Source organism: Protopterus annectens, chromosome 3.part0 (genome assembly GCF_019279795.1).
Source record: "Protopterus annectens isolate FY-2018-M chromosome 3.part0, PAN1.0, whole genome shotgun sequence".
Classification (NCBI taxonomy): domain Eukaryota; kingdom Metazoa; phylum Chordata; order Ceratodontiformes; family Protopteridae; genus Protopterus; species Protopterus annectens.
In genome coordinates, this window is record NC_056731.1 from 1,191,381,557 (window position 1) to 1,191,401,350 (window position 19,794).

Consider the following 19,794-nt stretch of genomic DNA (forward strand, 5'->3'; position numbering starts at 1 on the left):
GTATTTTAATTCTGCTGTGTTAGCTGGCTCAAAAGGAGGTAAAGTTAATTTTTCCAAAACAAAATTTAGGTCCCAAGTAGGTGTTGGTGCTCTACGGGGCGGTCTTATGTTTTTAGCCCCTCTGAGGTATTGTTTGAGCAAAGGCTTAGAAAAAATTGGTGGATCCGCGTTGTAATGAGCAGAAATAGCCGAGACGTGGATCTTGATGGATGAAAAGGAGAGGCCCTTGTCCAGCATCTCAGTTAAGTATTGCAGTATCTGAGGAATGTTTGGGACTAGAGGGTCAAGGTTGTGCACTTGGTTCCAGGCACAGAATCTCTTCCAGTTGTCCGAGTATGCTTTCTTGGTGCTAGGCCTTCTGGCCTCCAGAATGACATCCATAACAGCTTTGGAGAGAGGCACTGCTTGCTTGACTAAGGAATTTTCCATGCAGCTAGAGTTAGGGTCTTTAGCTGGCCGTGAAGTATCTGATTGTTGTGCTGAGTCAGTAACTGTGGAATTTGTGGTAAAATCCAGGGTGGTTCTTGTCTCAAGTTCTTTAAGATTGGGTACCAGTGCTGGCGTGGCCAGTCTGGTGCAATCAATATCATTTTTGGCTCTTCCTGCCTGGCTTTTATGAGTACCTTTGGGAGGAGAGTATGTGACACAATCCCAGCAAAACCTCCAAAGGTCCTCACCACTAAGCCAAAAAACAGGAAAATTTCGTAGAAAACACAAGTATGAGGACCACCACGATTATGCAGCAAAAAGTTCTTCTTTACTGAGTACAAAAACAAGAGCTTCTTCAGATCTACTTAATTGTAACTAAACCAGTTCTTTATATAGTACATTTAATTGATAAATTACATTAATTAATCAATTAATGTGATAATTACATAACTAAACACAAAGAGCTGTTACTTAAAATAAAGTTTCCATGCAGTTTCTGAAGAGAGAAAAAAGAAAAAAAAAGAGAAAACATGAAAGCTCACTCTATATATTAAAACAAAATTAAGACATAGGAACATATGTAAAGAGTATATATATATAAAGAATATATAGAAGCATATAAAACTTATAAATAGTATATGTCCTCTTAATGATGTCATTAATAAGGACCTCAATCCTTAAATAAATAAATTATGAAGAAATGGCACTTTATGGCTAAAGGGTATGTAGCCATAGTGTATACAGCATATTTAATTAAAATTTCACTTTATACATAAATATTTAAAAATGTCAGCTTGTGCAAATATTCTAAGTACCTCTTTCGTAAAGTTAGACTGTGATCCAAGAATGTGTCCTATGTTTAAGAATTACAATAAAATAAAACTGTAGAAAAATACGTATATCTAATAGAAAAATCAGAGAGACTGTAAGTATAAGACTACGCAGTCAGGTCTGCACCTCCTTTCATTTTTGGGGGCGAATCAAAGGCTAATCTTTTAATCGATGAACTAATAAAATTATATAGTTTTTGTGCAAGGCTTGCCTAAAATGTGAAACAGTATAGAGTGTAACAATGTAGAATATATATAAAGATAAAAAGTTAAAAATTGGAGTTTATGTTTAGCAAAAAAATAGAATAATCATTTCATATTTAATTTTTATATATATTTTATATAATATGTTAAAATGTTCATACTTATATTTTTATTTTTGAATTGTTAACTCAAAATATATATATATATATATGTATATCTATATGGAACCGATATATGTGTGTGATGAAAAAAGATAGTTGTACATTATAATAAATAATATATAATTGTTTATCTATCTTATTACAAAGCAATATGTTTTCTTTTATATATATATAACTATAATTCAAAAGTATATGTAGAAAGTAAATTTCATTATTGAGTATCTTAGATAAATTTTAAAACATATAGAAGGCGGTATGTGTAAGTATAAATATAAATATAGTTGTAAATATAGATATAAATATGAATAAATAACAGTATAAAAAGTATCTATAGAAAAAATATATATAAAAATAAATTAAAATAGATATGTCTTAGTATGTTTAAGATTTTATAAATTATATTTATTAAAAGCCAAACATAAATGTTAAACTAAAACTATTTATTTAGTAAAAGAAACATATGCTAAAACTAGATAATGGGAGTCTTTAATATATTTTTTATATATGTTAAATATATGAACCATTCTAGTTATTGTCAAATCTTTTGTGACAAATACATGACTTTAAACTGAGGTATGAATATATCAATTGAAGTCGGTGCACATATATAGAAGTTTTATTTCATTTAGTATATTTTATTTTATTTTATTTTAGTTTTATACTACTTTAAGCTTCTTTTTTTAAGTACCGATCTAACACTAATGTATTGATTCAGACCTGGGGTGTAATGTGCTTTGAACTTGAGAATCCATTGCAATTCTATGCTTTCTAGTTCATTGAAGGTGTCTCCTTTCCTATTACTCATGTGTACTAGTTGTAATGTTCTAAATCTAAAACTATGTTCTGGATAGTTTGATATATGTTTAGCTAAAGCATTCTTCTGATCTTTCTTCCTGATGTCATATATATGATTGTATATGCGTTCTTTCAAAGATATTGCTGTCATTCCAATGATCACAATCCTGGCAGTTAGCTAAATATATCAAATTTGAACTAGTACAGGTCGATTTGAAGTTAGGTTTAAAGTTAATATCTAGCTTAGGGTGCATGAATTCTGTATCTTTCGAAATATAGCCACACATATTACATTTTTTGCATGGGTAGGTTCCTATTTCATTAGGTCTGGTCAAACTTCCTCTTATGTCAATTTGTTTCATATCATTTGTCCTACTAGACTCGTCATTTTGTTTTTCAATACATAATAATCTTTTAAGATTCTTGCTGTTTGTATAGATGAATCTTGGTTTAATTCCTACTAGGTCCTTGATATCATCATTTGTAAGTAATATATGCCAATTCTTTCGTATAACCCCAGTAATACTCCTATTGTCACTAGTATATCTAGTTTGGAATGATATGACTTTTTTGTATGACTTGTATTCATCTTGTGTCTGATAATGGTTTGTTCTCTGTATAAAGGAGGTGGAAGATGGTCCAGATAATTGTTTGACCTGTTGGATCAATTCCCTACTATAGTTCCTCTCTATAAACATGTCATCTAATTTCAATAACTGTTCCATTCTATCTTCCTGATCCTTACATAGTTTGTTAATCCTTGTATGTTGACCCTTAACTATGTTATAAAATATGTGTCTGGGGTGCATGCTACTGTATTCTAATAGTGTATTTTTCCAGCAAGGTTTCCTATAGATAGTGTGACTCAGTTTACCATTGTCATCTTTAATGATGGTAATATCTAAAAAGTTAACTCTTGTTGTAGAGTCTTCAAAGTTTCTAAATATTCCACTAAATCCAAAAATTTGTAGGGTACCATCCCAGAAAATTATAATACAAATCTTTTATATAGCAACATTTTTCCAAAATTGACATTATTAAACAAATGCACCCAGTAATAGACAAAAACATGTTGTCACACACAAAAACATTGTTGTTTAGTATGAGATCTAGGATAGCATTCAAAAGAATCTTTTCATTATTGTTAAACTTGTCTGTGCTGTGAATAATATATCTAATGGCTTCAGAGCCATAACTATTGGGAATGGAGGTAAATAAGTTCTTCATGTCCATAGTGATTAGGATACTATTGGTGGGAATGCCCTCTTTAAAATCTGTTAATACCTCTAATAGTTGGTGTGTGTCCTTTAAAATGGAAATTATCTCATTAATAATATCCTACTACTATATGCATTTTTGGCAACCCTTTTATGTATGGAATCTTGGGTTGCTCTATTAGAAAATATTGGTATAATTCTTGGTCTATCTGTCTACACATTAAAAAATCATGTAGCTCCTGATGTACTGAAAAAATAACTTTTATCAAATCATTAGTGTTGATCTCCTTGTATGTGTCAGTTTCTCTAAGCATAGTCAGCATTAGGGTATTGTAAGATGTATAGTCTAATATTACAATGCCACCTTTGTCAGCAGGCTTTATTATTATATTCTTGTCATGTTGAAGGGCATATAGTGATTCCCATTCAAGATGTGAAATATTAGTATATAAATCTTTCATTTTACTATTAAAATGCCTATAAAAATCTGTTTCACAAGCCTTAATAAAACATTCTGTAACTGGTGTCTGTGAAGGGGTAAAAATACTTTTCTTTTTAAATTTAATGTTAGCCTCCTTTTCAGAATCAATAGAATGCATTTTATTTTTAAACATACATTTCAGATTAATGGTCAGTTAACACTTCACTTATGTTACTAACCTGGGCAGGTATAAAGGATAGACCTCTATCAAATATGCGTAGTCAGTCTCTGTTAAAGTCGATAAATTAAGAACTAAATCCTCTGTTCTCCAGAGTACTTCCTCTGCTCCTCGATCTGCTCTGAAAATTCTTCCGAAACTTCAATGGAAGAGGTAAAAAACCTTCTAAATTCCCCTGTTTAATTTTGGGTTTAGATAGACCTTTGGGAGGAGAGGTAAAGGAGAGTAAGCGTATACTTGTAGTTTTTTCCAGCTGAATGAGAGGGCATCCACTTTCCATGCTTGTGGATGGTAGCTCCTTGTGCAGAATTTCTGTAATTGGCAGTTCTTTGGGGTAACAAACAGATCTATGTCCGGGCTCCACCATTTTTGTGTTATCATTCTGAATATTTGTGGGTTCAGTTCCCATTCGTGAGGGTCCATAATGTTTCTGCTTAGGTCGTCTGCCAGTGTGTTTTTCTCTCCTGGCAGGAATTGTGGCTGCAGATGAACTTGGTAGTTTAGAGCTGTGTTCCACAAGGTCATGGCTTGTCTGCAGAAGGGGTAGGAGTGTGTGCCCCCTTGCTTATGTACCACATAACTGTGGTGTTGTCTGCCTTTAATAGTAATTGTCCTGGATGCAGTAGGTCCTTGAAAGCTATAATAGCATTTTGTACAGCTAGCATCTCTTTTTGTTTGATGTGGAGATGTCTTTGCTCTGTGGGCCACTTGCCCTGGATACATTTTCCTGCCATGTGTGCACCCCAGGTGTAATCTGATGCATCTGTTGTCAATGTTTGCCTGGCTGTGGGTTGAGTGAAAGGCTGTCCTTTGTTAAGGTGACAAGCTTGTGCCCACCATCGAAACTCCTGTTGTAGGCAAGGAATTAGTGGTATAACCGGTTCCAAACTTAAACTTTGACAGAGTTGAAAACATACACTCTTTAGGTACCATTGTAGTTTCCTCATATGCAGTCTGGCATATGGAATTAGTAGTATGCAAGATGCCATGTAACCCAAGGCCTGCAGAATTTTTCTTGCAGGGAGTTGGGTCTCTGTTGCCATTAATTGAAAATATTGAGCGAGTTTGTCCTTGCTTGTCTGGTGTGAGATAAGCCATCTGGGCCGTTGTTTAAACTGGCACCCAGGAATATTATCTGTTGTGAGGGCACTAGTTTTGATTTCTTTTCGTTTACTGTGTACCCCAGGCAACTTAACTTTTTACGTACGCCAGATGCTTTAGTAGAATGTTCTTGCTCTCTGCTTGAATCAGGCAGTCGTCCAGGTATGGATAAATCTGAATTCCTTTTTGCCTGCAAAATGCAATTATTGGTGCCAGGCACTTTGTGAAGACCCTGGGCGCAGTAGATGAACCAAAGGGCAGTGCAGAGACTTGATACTGCATTGAACCAGCTAGAAATCTATGGTATCTTCTGCAATTTTGTCTAATAGGGACATGCAGGTATGCCTCTGAGGTCCAAAGTCACAAGCCAAGCTTTCTTGCCCAGTATGGGAAGAAGCTGCTGTAGTGTCAACATTTTGAATTTCGGAACATTCAGGTAAGTGTTTAGTGTAGAAAGGTCCAGAATGGGTCTCCAGGCTTTGTCCTTTCTGGGAACCAGAAAGAGTCTTGAGTAAAATCCTTGTCCTTGTTCCTGTGGTGGTACATTTTGAATAGCTCTCATGTCCATGAGTGCTGTAATCTGTTTTTGAGACTCTGCCCATTGATTTGGTGGCAGATTTGGCATTCCTTTTAGCCTTGTAAAGGTGTGGAAATGGAACCTGTAACCTTAAGATACAATGTTGAGAACCCATTTGTCTTTGTTGATGCAATGCCAGTTGTGACAGAAAAGTGCCAGTTTTCCTCCTTAGGGGGCTGCCAAGAGAGAGCGGTTTGGCAGCTGTAGTGGAAAGTCATTGAGGCTGTTTTGTATAAGGTTGAGGCCTGTCTTCCCCTTCTTTTTGGCCTGGTGTGCCCCACTATTGAGGCCTGTAAGGGCCTTGCGTCTGACTTCTACCTCTTGGACATCTGTATCTGCCCCTTTGAGGACTATCTGTGACTGGAAGGGACCAATTCTTTGTTGGCCAATTTCTGCTAAAACGAGGAGGCTGAACCTGTAAGAAATCTTTCACCGTTTGCATAGATTTTGCCTTATCCAACATCTTCTTTAGTACCTCCCCTCTGCCTGAACTCCAAACAGCACATCCCGCTGCAAAGGTGCATCCAATAGCTTGACCTTAACATGATCTGGCAACATATGTTCTTTTAACCAAGCATGCCTTCTAATGACAAAGCCTGTAACTGCTGCTCTACAGGAGGCCTCTAAGGAATCAAACCCACATTGCAAAGTACGTTTTCCTACTTGTTCAGCTGCATGCAATAAATCCTGCAATTCTTTTAAGTTAGGAGAATCTGAATCTGGAAGCATATTTTGTTTCAACTAAGACATCAAAAATTGCTGATATTTTAACTTGTGAAACTGGCAATTCAAGGCTTTCATTGCTTAAGTGGCTGACGTATAAACCTTCTTTCCCCATCTGTCTAATGCTCTGGAATCTCTGTCAGAGGGAACTGGGTTTTTTGCTGATGAGGCCTTTGGGTCCCTGAGAAATAGTTTCAGGGTCAGCAATAGGGCTTTTGAACAGAAATTGGTGTGAGTCAGGGACTCTGTAATATCTATCGGGTTTAACTGGGGCTGGGGGTAAGGAGTCAGGGTTCAAACTGGATTCAGTGTACACATCATCCACAATGTCTAAAACTGGTGGGATAGCAAGTGGTCTGTGTTGGATTCCGAGTAATCCTGGCCTTCCCAATGGAAATGCTCTCTTATGGTATGTAAGGTCTCCCCAAAGGAGTAATCCTCAGGCGGAGAGGCTGATGGAATTGATTCCTCAGCATCAGAATCCTCATAAGGGGTAAAGAATATCCTAGGTCTGAGGAAGAGTCAGAGGAAATGGACACTTGGTCAGAAGATTCATAATCTGCATCCTGCCTGGGCCTTTTATCAGGAGGGGGATGGGACCCCCTGATCAGGGTGATTAGGTCCACGGCCATTTTTAGCATTTGTTTCTTAGGCATGGAAGCCTGTCCTGGAGAGAGTTGTGTCTGTTTCTTAGCCTTTAAGGTGGGCTTAGACTTAACAGAGGGTTTAATAGTTAACTGGGTAGGTCTAAAAAAACACCCTCTGTAGCTGTGGATTGCTCAGCTACTTCGGTTTCCTCTGTAGGTTTAGGATCGGTAAACTGAAGGCCTAGTGCATTCGAAGGCCCAGCCAGCTCCACGTGGGAGTCTGAGGCGGTCTGTGGTTCTGTGGAAGCGGTCGTTAGGGGCTGCGTAGGTGCCTCGCTGAAAACTGGAGAACTGGTGAGTGGCCTAGAAGAGGCCTCGTCGTCCGTTTTGGGCCTCGGATGCCTGTCCTTGTGCTTTTTATGCATTGTAGTCATCGGAATTTCCGACGGCATGATGCAATTGAATTTTCTACCAAAATAATGTCGGGCAAAATCAAACCGACGTTTAATAGTGCGCTTGTTAAACCTAGCACAAAGCCGACAACCAGTGACATTGTGGTCAGGGCCTAGGCATGGAATACAATAGGAGTGGAAATCTTATGAGGTATTTGCTTCCCACAAGAAATACAGTTATTAACTTTTACTGACATCGGTCTGAGGCAAGAAAAAGTTTCCCCAATGGGGTACTTAGCTTTTTTAGCAGACTTCGGTTCTGGATTCGGAATGAAAATCTCAGGAGTCTGCCGACCAGCACTTACTAACTGCTTCTGCTTCGGGCACCGCGCATCAAGAAAGACTGAAGAAAATGGCGTTGGCTGACGTCAGGGAGGAGGTGACAGCAACTGATGCCGGGCCAAGACTTTGGAACTCAGGCCGACTGCGGGACCGCCTGACGGCAGGATAACCCAAGTGTAATGACTGCAGCAGTGTAACACGATGAACATTTACCCTGACTGGCTGATTGTCCAGGTGGAAAATGAAGTCCCTGGAGGGAGACTGGACAGGTTTTAAACCTATATTAGGAGTAAACATTCAGGAGGGTGACAGTCCTTCAAAGGAAAATGTAGAAAATTTTGGTAGGGCGCTGGTCTTGGAACTCAATGCCAGTGCCAATATGACCAGAAAGGTATCTGACAAAGAATGGAATAAGAATGCTGCCTTCACAGACCTAGATAGAATATCTAAGGATAAAGTGAAAGTTGTATACAAAAATTCCTGTAGTTTGAAAAATTTGATGGAACATGACCTTGGACAGAAAACAATAACAAGTAAGAGGAATGGGACATACAAGTGCGGGCACTGCACACAGTGTGGATAGATAACGAATAAGGAAAGTGTACACTTTGAAAGTAGGAACATATTTTTAGTAGGAAAAGAGTTCAGTAATTGTGAATCCAGTGATCTAGTATATATGGTACAGTGTCAGAAATGTAAGGCTTTCTATGTTGGAAAGACTGAGCATAAGCTCAGTTAAAGAATATATGAACACTTATGATTTACAGACCAAAAGAGAGACTAATACTTTGGTAAAAAATAAACAAGAATGTAGCAAAGCCCGCTATTTGTTTTTTGTAATAGAAAGTGTGAAAATGGATGGACGGGGAGGATTATGGGAGGAGAGAATAGAGTATAGGGAGCTATGGTGGCATTCAAGCAAATAGACCACCAGGGTTAAATGAGAACATATCTATAGCTCCAATGCTCAAATTACGAGCTGCTAAACTTTAGATTAAGTTATATACACTCCTTACAAAAATAATTTAATAATAATACTAATAATAGAGAGTTTTTAGCCTTTTAAAAATCTAGGTTTTACATATTAAAAGTTTTTAAACACAGTTTACACATGCCATGTATTTGAAAGACCTTTTTTTAAAAGGGAATGAGTTTATAAGACTTAATGGTGCTGCGGTAGCATTGTCGCCTCCCAGTAAGACGTCCTGTTCGATTGTCATCTAAAGCGTCTTCTGTGTGGAGACATGAGTGAATGGGCGTACCTTCGTTGAAGGTTGTGCATCAGGGCTGGCAACTCGACACGTAAAAATCCACTGCCAATCATTAGCGGACCGGAGTTCCGCTGTGGCGACCCCTAACCGGGAAAAGCCTAAAGACACAACAACAACAACGTTAATATATGTTTTAGCATTAGTTTTTACCTATGCTGGATTGCATTCTGTTTAAAGGTCACTAGATGGAGCTAAAGTACAATTTTGTTTTTACTATACATTCAAGCTGGAATATTTTATATTTGGTATACTTATTTTTTTTAATTTTAAGGTACTTTTTTAATGCTTAATTATTTTAAAGTTTGTTTTGACTTGAAGGATATACCCAAGTTCCTGTTTTTTGATCTTTTTAAGTTTTATTGGTATTTGAATTAGAGTTCACATGCTTATTATGTTTATTGTCAAAGGGTTAAAATTAGTCATTGGATAACTGTTTTAACTGTTGAGAATATAAAAACTGTGTATTTTTTTTGTCTGCATCTGATGAAGTATTTTAAACAAAAACGTATTTGTGGAGTTTTTTTAAGAAATGTTAATGTGGTTTGTTCTTTGGAATAAAGCTGTTTTTTATTCGTTTTGTGGCTGGATTTCCCTTCTTTGGGTACCTTGGACTTGTTGAGTTTTGGATAGTAAGTTATTGGTAAGAAGGTGGGAAAGGAGTTGGCAATGGACACATCTTTCTAGAATCTTTGATGGGTGTGACAGGATAGCAATGGGTCAGAAGTTAGAGAGGTCTGTAGAGGGGTCACCCTTGTGAAGGGGAATGATGAATGAGGTTTACCCACAAGGATGGAGTAGAAGGATATGTGGGAAGTGGATTAACAAGAGAATACAAAAACTGAGAAACTAGAAGTACTTATTTACGGATACAGGCAGCAAGAGACAAGCAGCAAAAATGTTTTTGATCTTCTTAGCTTTATACATAGCTCAGAGATATTTTTATCAACCAGTACAGAAGTTGTGGACAGTAATTAATAGAGTTGATGGATTTTATCTAGGAGGGGAAGAGGAAAAGGGTCTCGTGAGATAAGTTTTTCCTTGCAATAGAACAAGGTGGTTTAGGATTACCTGATCTGAAGGGATATTTTACAGCTACAGTATTATGGCTCATACATATAATACAAGCAGAAAATTATAATTCAAAGTGGAAAAAGGATGATGGTAAAGTAGGGAGAAATTCAAGAAATAAAGGAGAAAGTGGGATTTTGAAAGCAGATCCTTAAGAACAGTAGCTATACAGAATATTTTATTCATAAAGCAGAAGAAAGTATTCTTAGAACTAAGCCAACATGAGAATGGAGAAAGATTTTTGCTGATAGGTATGACTGCAAGCACAGGTGCAGAGAATAGGCAAAAGGGGTCAGGAATTTACTGGAGAAAACTGCCAAAACAACCAAGGTACTGATTGCAAATAACTAGAGAGGAAAGGTAGTAGTATGGGATGATGCTAAGAAGGCATTTGGACTGCAGGCTAGAGACTACCTTCCCTTCCAGGGACAGGCAAAGTGGACGGTATAGGGTATCCTAACTGAAAGACATGTTATGGTAGAATTTTTAGCCTAATCTAGAACAGAAGCTGTTGTTAAAATAATTAATAGGGCGTATAAAATATTGTGCAGTAACTATAAGAATCAATCAGAGAAGGTTAGAAAAGACTGGGAAGAAAGAGAGCAAATGTTGGAGGTGCAATGGGGAAGAAACAGTATCTAGGAACATATGTTTTGAGAGTGTAATAAGTTGGCAGATTTTTAAAATTCCCTACAGAGCACTGTGTCAGATATATTTGGTGAGCAAAAGAAATGACTCTTGAGATGGGACACAAGATCTGAACTTCCTAGACATAAGGCCTACCTATATTTAATTCCACTGGCTGTGCTTTTTCACATTCTTGTATGGGGGAATAACCAGATTAAAGACCTTAGATTGATTTAGTAACAAATTTTAAGAGAGAGCAAGTAAATGAAAAAAGACATTGAATATTATGATGCTTTTTTCTAGCAGGTGCAGTGGTTAATGTTGATGCCTCATAGCAAGTTGTTGTTTGGTTCGATTCTCGGCTGGAGTGCCTTCTGTGCGGAGTCTGCATGTCCTCTCTGTGGTCACTTCGGTTCCCTCTGGGTGCTTCAGTTTCCTCCCACATTCCACAGACATGCAGTAGGTGCACTGGACACTATAAATTGGCCATATATGAGAGTGTGTGTGCAAGTGAGTGGTACGAATGAGCTACCACAGCAGGGCTAGCCACCCGGCAGTGTAAAGCTTTGCTCGAGATAATTGTCACTGCTGAAGTGACACTCTGACCCCATGTGCAAAATGAGAAAAGGGGCTGAGGATGGATGGGCAGACATGTACGCTCAGTAACAATTCTGCAGCTGGTATTCATGTTTCCATGGAAGCAGTCTGATAGAGAAACTGGCTGCCTGGTTCTCATGTCTCCATAGAGACAATCTGATAAAGATAAACTGGCTACAGCCTGATGAAGAGTGATTAGCTGAGGAGGAAAAAAAAGTGATACTGGCTAGGAGATAATGTTCTCTGAACATATTTAGGGGGGGTTTGCCAAGGTAGATAATGTTCTCTGAAAGCATTCAAGGGCTTTCCCAAGGTAGTTAATATTCTCTGAAAGCATTCAGGGGTTTTCCCAGCTGGGAGAGCTATACAGATAAGACAAAACCAATTAGCACGTAGTTTAAGCACAGGCTACACCATGCGTCTTAGCATGGATAACCTTTCATTTAGGTTAACACGGGTCTATCACTGTGGCTGTCAGTTTGAACTTTTACTCGTATTAGGAGGGTATAACTTTAGCATTTGAAGGTGTACATAGTTGTGTGTTAATATGAAATTTAAGATTTTAAGGGGCATTGGGGTGAGCTTTCAATAAAACAAAAGTTTTATCAGATGCGACAAGGGCTCAAATTGGTATGACAAGAAACAGCTGTATAAAAATTCAACCTGCCAAACAGTGTATGCATGTAATACAAAAGCTGGAACTAGACATCTGACAAAAAAGATGTTAGACATAAAAGGAGAGAATAATAGCTTTTTAATACAATGATGCATTCTGTAATGTCTTTAAAAGTAAATGTTCTCACAGATAAATACAAAAAAGAATGAGTGGTGAACTATATTAAAAAATGTACAGTCCAAATAGCTATGTTACAAGAGAAACACTTAGAAAGGACTGAACTTGTGAGTTTGATAAAGAAAGGTTTTCAGGGTGGTTATTCAGTGGAATACCAGGGACAAAGGAAAAGAGGAGTACTTATATTAATTGCAAGAGATGCTCCAATAGTGATACAAGATAAAAAAAGATAACAGCAGCTTTGTAGTGCTAAGCGGCTACTGGCAAGTATTACATTCCACCTAAAACTGCTATAATGGAACTTAAGAAAGTTCTGGGAGAAATAATCATTTTTCAGCAAGGAATATTAATTATAGGTGGGGACTGCAATTTTATTTGCAGCAGTGAGCATGTGTCTGAGGGTCCCAGAACAGAGAATATAACAAAAGAGGATAGCTTTTTGAAGAAATGTATGAAAATATTTGGTATGGGAAGATGTGACTTCAGAGTTCAGAGTGAATTTACACATTATTCCCCAAGATATAAAAACTGGGCTTGGCTAGACAGATTTAAAATTTCACAGGAACATGTGCATTTAATTGAAGGTCTTGATACTCACCCAATAACTCCTTCAGATCATACACCAATAACAACTAAAATAAAAGCATAGGGTAATGAAATAAAAATGAGACATTGGTGCTTTCCCACTTATTTGTTGAAAAGGAAGAGGAGGACTTTAAGGAATGGGTACTAGAGATTATTCAGGAGCGGTTAGAGAGGATAGAAATTTCTTCTGAAAATATACCTATGGAGTGGGATAAAAATTAAGGTGGAGTTTAAAAATAGGGTGGAAATAAACAAAAGGGTGCTATGGTTAAGTAGTAACAATAATTACTTAGAGGGACTGACAAATGTTGAAGTATTGCAGAATAGGGGAATCTCACAGAACAAGAGGAGGATCAACTGCAGAATGCTAGACAGAAAATAAGGGAATACCTCAATAATATGCTCGAGTTTAGAAAGGTTGCTATTAAGCAACTGTTTTTTGATAACACTAGAGCACAAAAACGTTTAGCACAATGAAACAAAGTAGAAAGGGCTGTCGCCAAACTTAGGGAGCCTGAAACAAGAAAGGTAACAACAGATCCTGGACAGGCATTAGAAATATTTCAGAAATTCTATGAAGGTCTCTATAAAGCAGAGAAATATGAATCAAGAAAAGATACAAATGGAAATGTTTATGGAGAATTAAACATGCCAAGGTTAGAGGTTGATGAGCCTCAATTACAACGGCTAGGACAGGAGAAGATGAGATAAAAATTGTTATGTATAACCAATCTACAGGAAAGTCCTCAGGAATAGATGGTATTCCTGTGGGAGTTTGGAAGCTAGCAAGGAAAAAAATGAAAATCTGGAAGGGTTTAACAGTCTTAAGAGGAGGAGAATTACCAACATCCTGGAAGAAAACAGTAATAGTTGTAATACTTAGAGGGTAAAGATCCATCAGATCCAGCTTCATACAGGCCCATTTCAATACTAAACCATGATTATAAAGTGTTCATGTCTATAATGGCTAAAAGAATGGCAAAAGTAATGCCAAAATTATGAATCAATGCGGTTTTGTGGAAGGAAGGCAAACATATGACAACATTAACAGAACACTGATGATCCAGGGGGAAGCAGAATGTAAGAAAATATCATTGTTGTTGGTGGGTCTTGATGCAGAGAAAGCATACGACCGAGTAAGCTGGGAGTTTATGAACAGGGTAATGGAAACATTTGCATTTTCTGAAAAAAATTATAAGGTTGATTAGGAGGCTGTATGAGGCATCAGAGGTGAAAATTAAAGTGGGTGGGGTCCTCTCTGATAATTTCTGCTTGAGCAGAGGAACCAGGCAGGGGTGTCCACTTTATTTACACTATAGTAAGAACCACTGGCAATGAAAATAAGGGACTCAGAAAATCAAGGACATATTTGGTATGGTAGTCAAGAAAAGCTGGCTTAATTTGCAGATAATACTTAAACCTAACAAAACCAGAAAGAGATATTACAGTGTTGTGGAACATTTTGTGACTGTTTCAGATCTTTTCGGGATACAACATTAATGAAGCTAAAACAAAGGTAAATTTAATACTCGCACACAAATTGGTTAAGGAATATCCATATTTATGGGGACACGATAAAATGAAGTATTTAGGAGTAGGGATTAAAAATGATTCTGGTGTGGCAGCTAATGATATGTGGGAAGAGACTAAAAAGATAATACAAAAACTGAGAAAAGGGAAACTTTGTTACAAGGATATGGATAATAAGACACAAGCAGGTAAAATGCTTTTAGCCTCTTTATTCTTATACACAAGTCATGCATATTTTTATCAACCAGAGGAGAAGTTGTGGATAGAAATTAATAAAGAGCTGAAGGACTTAATCTGGGAGGGGAAGACAGCAAGAGTCAACTGGTATAAGCGAATTCTTCCAGTATAAAAGAGCAGATTGGGTTTCCCCAATTTGAAGGGGTATTTCAAAGCTACACAGTTAAGACTCTTACACACAGCACAAGCAGAAAATTATACTTCAAAGTGGAAAGGGATGATGATGAAATGGGGGGGGGGCTCAAAAAACAAGGAAAGACTGGGATTTTGGATGCAGGCCTTAAAAGGAGAACAACAACAATCATACAGAATTTTATATCCATAAAGTATCATAAGAACTAAGCCAACACGGGATTGAAGAAAAGATTCTGACAACAGGGATGACTGCAATTAGGGATATACAATAGGCAAGAAGTGGCTGGAATTTATTGGAGAAAAATGGCAAAGGTACTGGGAACAAATAACTACAGAGGGAAGGATGGTAGAATGGGAAGATGCCAAGAATTTATTTGGACTGCAGGTTAGAAATTGCCTTCCCTATCAGGGTTTGATATCAGAGTATAGGCAAAGAGAAAGACATGGGGGGACCTAAATGAAAGACCAGAACTGGTAGAGTTTTTAGTGGAATCTAGAACAGAAGCTGCCATTAAAAAAATGAACAATTTGTAGTGCATATAATATACTGCATGATAAGGAGGTTAGAAAGGATTGGGACGAGAGACCGGATAAACAATTCACAAAGAAAAAATGGGAGGATATATCTATGTCTCCCAAATATGCAACAAAATCTAGAAGATTTAGGATTTTTGCCTGGAAATGTTTGCAGAGATTGTCTATGTAGTAAGTGATGGCTCAATAAAGAAGTTTCTTGTCATCAACAACAAAGAATAGAACAAATGTTTTTCCATACCTGCAAGGTACATCACACAGGATCCTATCGTAGAAAAGAATTTCTTTTGATCCATTCACATCTACCAGCAGTCTAGGAATACTGGACGCATCATGATTCACCACCATGATACAAGGACTGCTTAGCCTCTTCGCCTGGTGAACCAACAGGTAGCATCGTTTGTTGTCAACATCATTAGCAATCACAAACCCCTCTATGGAAAAAATGAAAATAAATAAACCAAATCTCAACTAGCTGGCACTAGAAAATCATTATGATTTCTATCACAGACTTCAAATATGCACAACAGGAAAACATTTAAGTAGCATTGAAGCACACTGAAGTTAACACACAAAATGTTTTGGCTGCCTGTGCTCACAAGAGAAGAGTTTACAAAAAGTCAAAAGTTAAACAGTTTGTTTTCTACATTACTATAAACATATACATAAATACAATGCAAAGGACATATATCCATCCATTCATCCACAAACCCTCTTTCCCCATTTTTGCACATGGGGTCAGGGTGTCATTTTAACAGTAACAATCTTCTAGCACTCAGGTTCACACTATCAGGTGGCTACATCTGCCATGTTTTTTCTTTCACATGACACACACACACACACACACACACACACACACACACACACACACACACACACACACACCTATAGCCAATTTAGAGAGTGTCCAATCCACCTACTGCATATCTTTGGAACATGGGAGGAAGCCAAAGCACCCAGAAGAAATAAACACGAACAGAGAGAGGACATGAAAACTTCACACAGAAGGCACCCAGCCAAGAATCAAACTGGGGAACCTTTTGCTATGAGGTAACAACACTATCCACTGAGCACACATCAATTATTACAAGTTTTGCACAGAGTAACACTATGAGAAAAGTGCCACCCAGGCTAATTACTCCATCAATAAAAGACACCCCTAAGAGTTGACCCAGTAGTCAGGGATCTGGGAACATATGTAGACAGTAATCTGGCCTTTGACAAACATGCAGACAAGGTACTAAGAAAATCATTCTATGTAGCCCAACATATAAATAAGGGTACAACAACATATAGGTTCAAGGAAGTCATACTGCCACTTTATTCTGCCCTTATCAGACCCATCATTGATTACAATGCCCCTTTTCTGCATGTACCTAATCAGACATATGCAACACTTGGAACATCCACAAAGGTTCCTTACCAAGCGAACCCAGGGTATAAACAATGCCCTATAAGGATGGTCTTAAAGCCCCATCTCTACACTATCTCCTAAAGGCTCCTGATGGGTAACCTATGCCTGGCATGCAAGGCATCCTCAGATCCAGCTCTGATGGACCTTTTGCACATCTGCAAAATGAACATCAGAGGCACTAGACCAAGAGTTTAAATTGTGCTTATGACATAAATAAGATATGCTACTTTAATAGATACTGCACTCACATCGGCTCCCCATCCATGTGAAGCAGCTATCATCTCTAACGCTACTTTGTGTGAGCTTGACTAATGAATGGGAAATTGGAAAGTCACCCCTGGGTCTGGGCCCCATGTCCGTGACAGAGGCAGACAGTAAGGCTCAAACTAACACTAACACACACACTAACACACACCTCTAGAAACCTCCCAAGTAACATTCCACCCTCTTAATAAACATCTAATACATATGGACAAAACTGGGTTGGATTGCACAGCTAGGCTTATATAAAAGCCCTGGTGGTCATTAGCCCAATATAGACCTATGAATCAATGAACAGTTAAAAAATACTAAGAAATGTACTAAAAAGGTACATGGCTATATACAAGTTATGGGGAATTTGCAAACCAGCAATTTTTTAACAAAATTAAAAGAAGAAGAGTCTAAACAGAAGGAAAAATCTGTCAGCTTTAAATACTGAGGCCTACAGAAGGGGAACACATTTATTCTTAGACTGAAGATGACGTCTGGAGGCTAGTCATGGGTAGATCTTTAGTTTACATAAACTCTGCATGCATGAATAAAAAGGAAGTCTGCCCTTCTTAAGAGACAAAAACAAGGAGAACACTACATTGTGGTGTTCACATTTGGGGACAACAGAATAAACCTATGTATATAGTTACTAAAGACTTGTACTTCTTTAAGATTTTTGGGAAGAAGAGCACAAGAGTAGGGGAGTCCATAATCAGTCTGAGCAAGAAGAATATTTTTACTAACTGACTCAAGTTTGTGGCAAGAATACAGTACACTTTATAACAGCAGAAACATATGGTTGATTTATTTTATTCTTTAGCTGGGTAACCGACAAAGAATTCCAGATAAACACCTACATTTGTACAGATGGTCTCTGTGTGCTTGTCTTTGTAGAACAGGGAGGAAGAAGGGATACAGCAGGAAATAATTAAATTTAAATATAAAAAGTCTTATTTTATCCAGTTTACAAACATTTGTTTGGAAAGTAGCCAATTACTCTCCAAAAGGTATTCAGTACTGTATTTCTTACAGAACTGTTGATTTACTCGTATACAGGTATTTTAAATCCATCAGCATACCAAACACAGATGGACAAATGTAGGTCTGGTGGCAGTGAACAGAAAAGAGAAGTGGACCAAGTACTGATGCCTGTGGTACTGCATACAGAATGGGTCCTTTGGAAAAGGAGATTGGATCCAGTTTTAATTACATTTTAATTTTATTAAACAGGTTATGTTAAAAGGACAAAATATATGCATTTCACAATGCCTTTAAACATACAGAAAAAGAATGGACTAAAATGATTAGATCTACGACTACAATGCAATATGCTGCAGTTCTTCAACTCAAATATAATCTAAATAAACACAGTGTTAACTAGAGTCTATAGTCTGATAACAGGATATGTCTTTTTGCATAGCTTTAATTAAAACATAACTGAATTTTTTCGTTTGTTTTAATAAACTCTGCAGATTAAGGCTCAAACCTACATAAAACATGAAAGACTAAAGTCATCCTTCATTCCACTGTGACATGCTAACAGATGAATAATGTGATGCTACATCTGTATTTAGTCACAAGATGGCAGCATTACATAAAGGAAGAAACTAAAGTGGAAAATGTATTTATTATTTATTTCCAGTTTGATGACCGGGGAGGTCCACTGGGCTCAAAGAGTCCATTTTCAACGAAAGCCCGTGGAGAAAAGCTCCAAAAACACAGTAACAATAAGCAAAGTAATATTACATAGGTTCATACTAGGCTATCTGCCCTAGGGCATTTATAAGCCTAGCCAGAGTGTGTATGGCTTTCGCCACCCATTTTAAATAAATTTTGCTATGCCCTTTTTCGAGGTTAGTATACTGTGCCTCTGTCCAACAGTGACAGAGAAGTGATACCCAGGGTAAACCTACGATCTCCCATCCACTCTCATCAAGATTCCTCTTGAAGAGAGTCAATGAGGGACTCTGCCTAACCTGGACTGGGATTTTATTCCAGAGTGAAGGGAGCCTCTGGGTTATGAATCTGTCCCTCCAGCATGTCCTATTTATTTCAGTGCTGAGGTTTAAGTCCCTCGAGCACGTAGCTCGATGGGATTTGGATTTTCTGAGGTGCAGCATGTCCATTAATTCCGGGTTGGACATGGCTTTATACGTCAGGCACAGATCGCCTCTGAGCAGGCAGTATGCCACTGAGTAGAGCTGGAGTTTCTTTAACCGGGCAGCATATGGCATCTGTTTGAGCCCCTTGATCCTCTTGGTGAGGTACTTTTGGGGTCTTTCCAGTTGCTGCAGGTGTCTGGTAAGGTACATCCAAAAAGGGGCATTGTACTCAATTATGGGCCTGATGAGGGATGAGTAAAGAGGCACGATGACCTCCCCTGATCTAGATGTGAATCCCTTCATGATTAGGTGGGCTATATAAAATGTTTTTCTAGCCACTTTGGCTACGTGGTTGTCAAATGAGAGATTGCTATCAACTTGGGTCCCCAGGTCCCTAATTACTTCTTCTGTACTTAATGGATTACCACCTATGTGGTAATTTGTGGGCACTTTGTTTTTGCCAAAGGGGATGACTATACACTTTTTGACATTTAGCTTGAGGCCATGGCTCTGGCACCAGTTGTCTGTTTCTATGAGGCCCTTTTGGAGGATGCTTGTGTCGGCTGGAGAGTCTATTATGGCACCCAGTTTGCAGTAATCTGTGAACTTGGTCAGCCACAGTCCTTCCATGT

General features: G+C 37.9%; 1 protein-coding gene across 2 annotated transcripts in view; it reads right to left on the reverse strand.

The window, feature by feature from the left end:
• Nucleotides 1–19,794, reverse strand: part of NSUN2 (NOP2/Sun RNA methyltransferase 2) — a 1,231,765-nt gene that overhangs the window by 957,019 nt on the left and 254,952 nt on the right. For both annotated transcript variants that reach the window (XM_044065403.1, XM_044065402.1), the window contains exon 7: nt 15,636–15,828. In XM_044065403.1, coding sequence (XP_043921338.1) covers nt 15,636–15,828 — 193 coding nt within the window. The remainder of the gene's footprint in view (nt 1–15,635; nt 15,829–19,794) is intronic.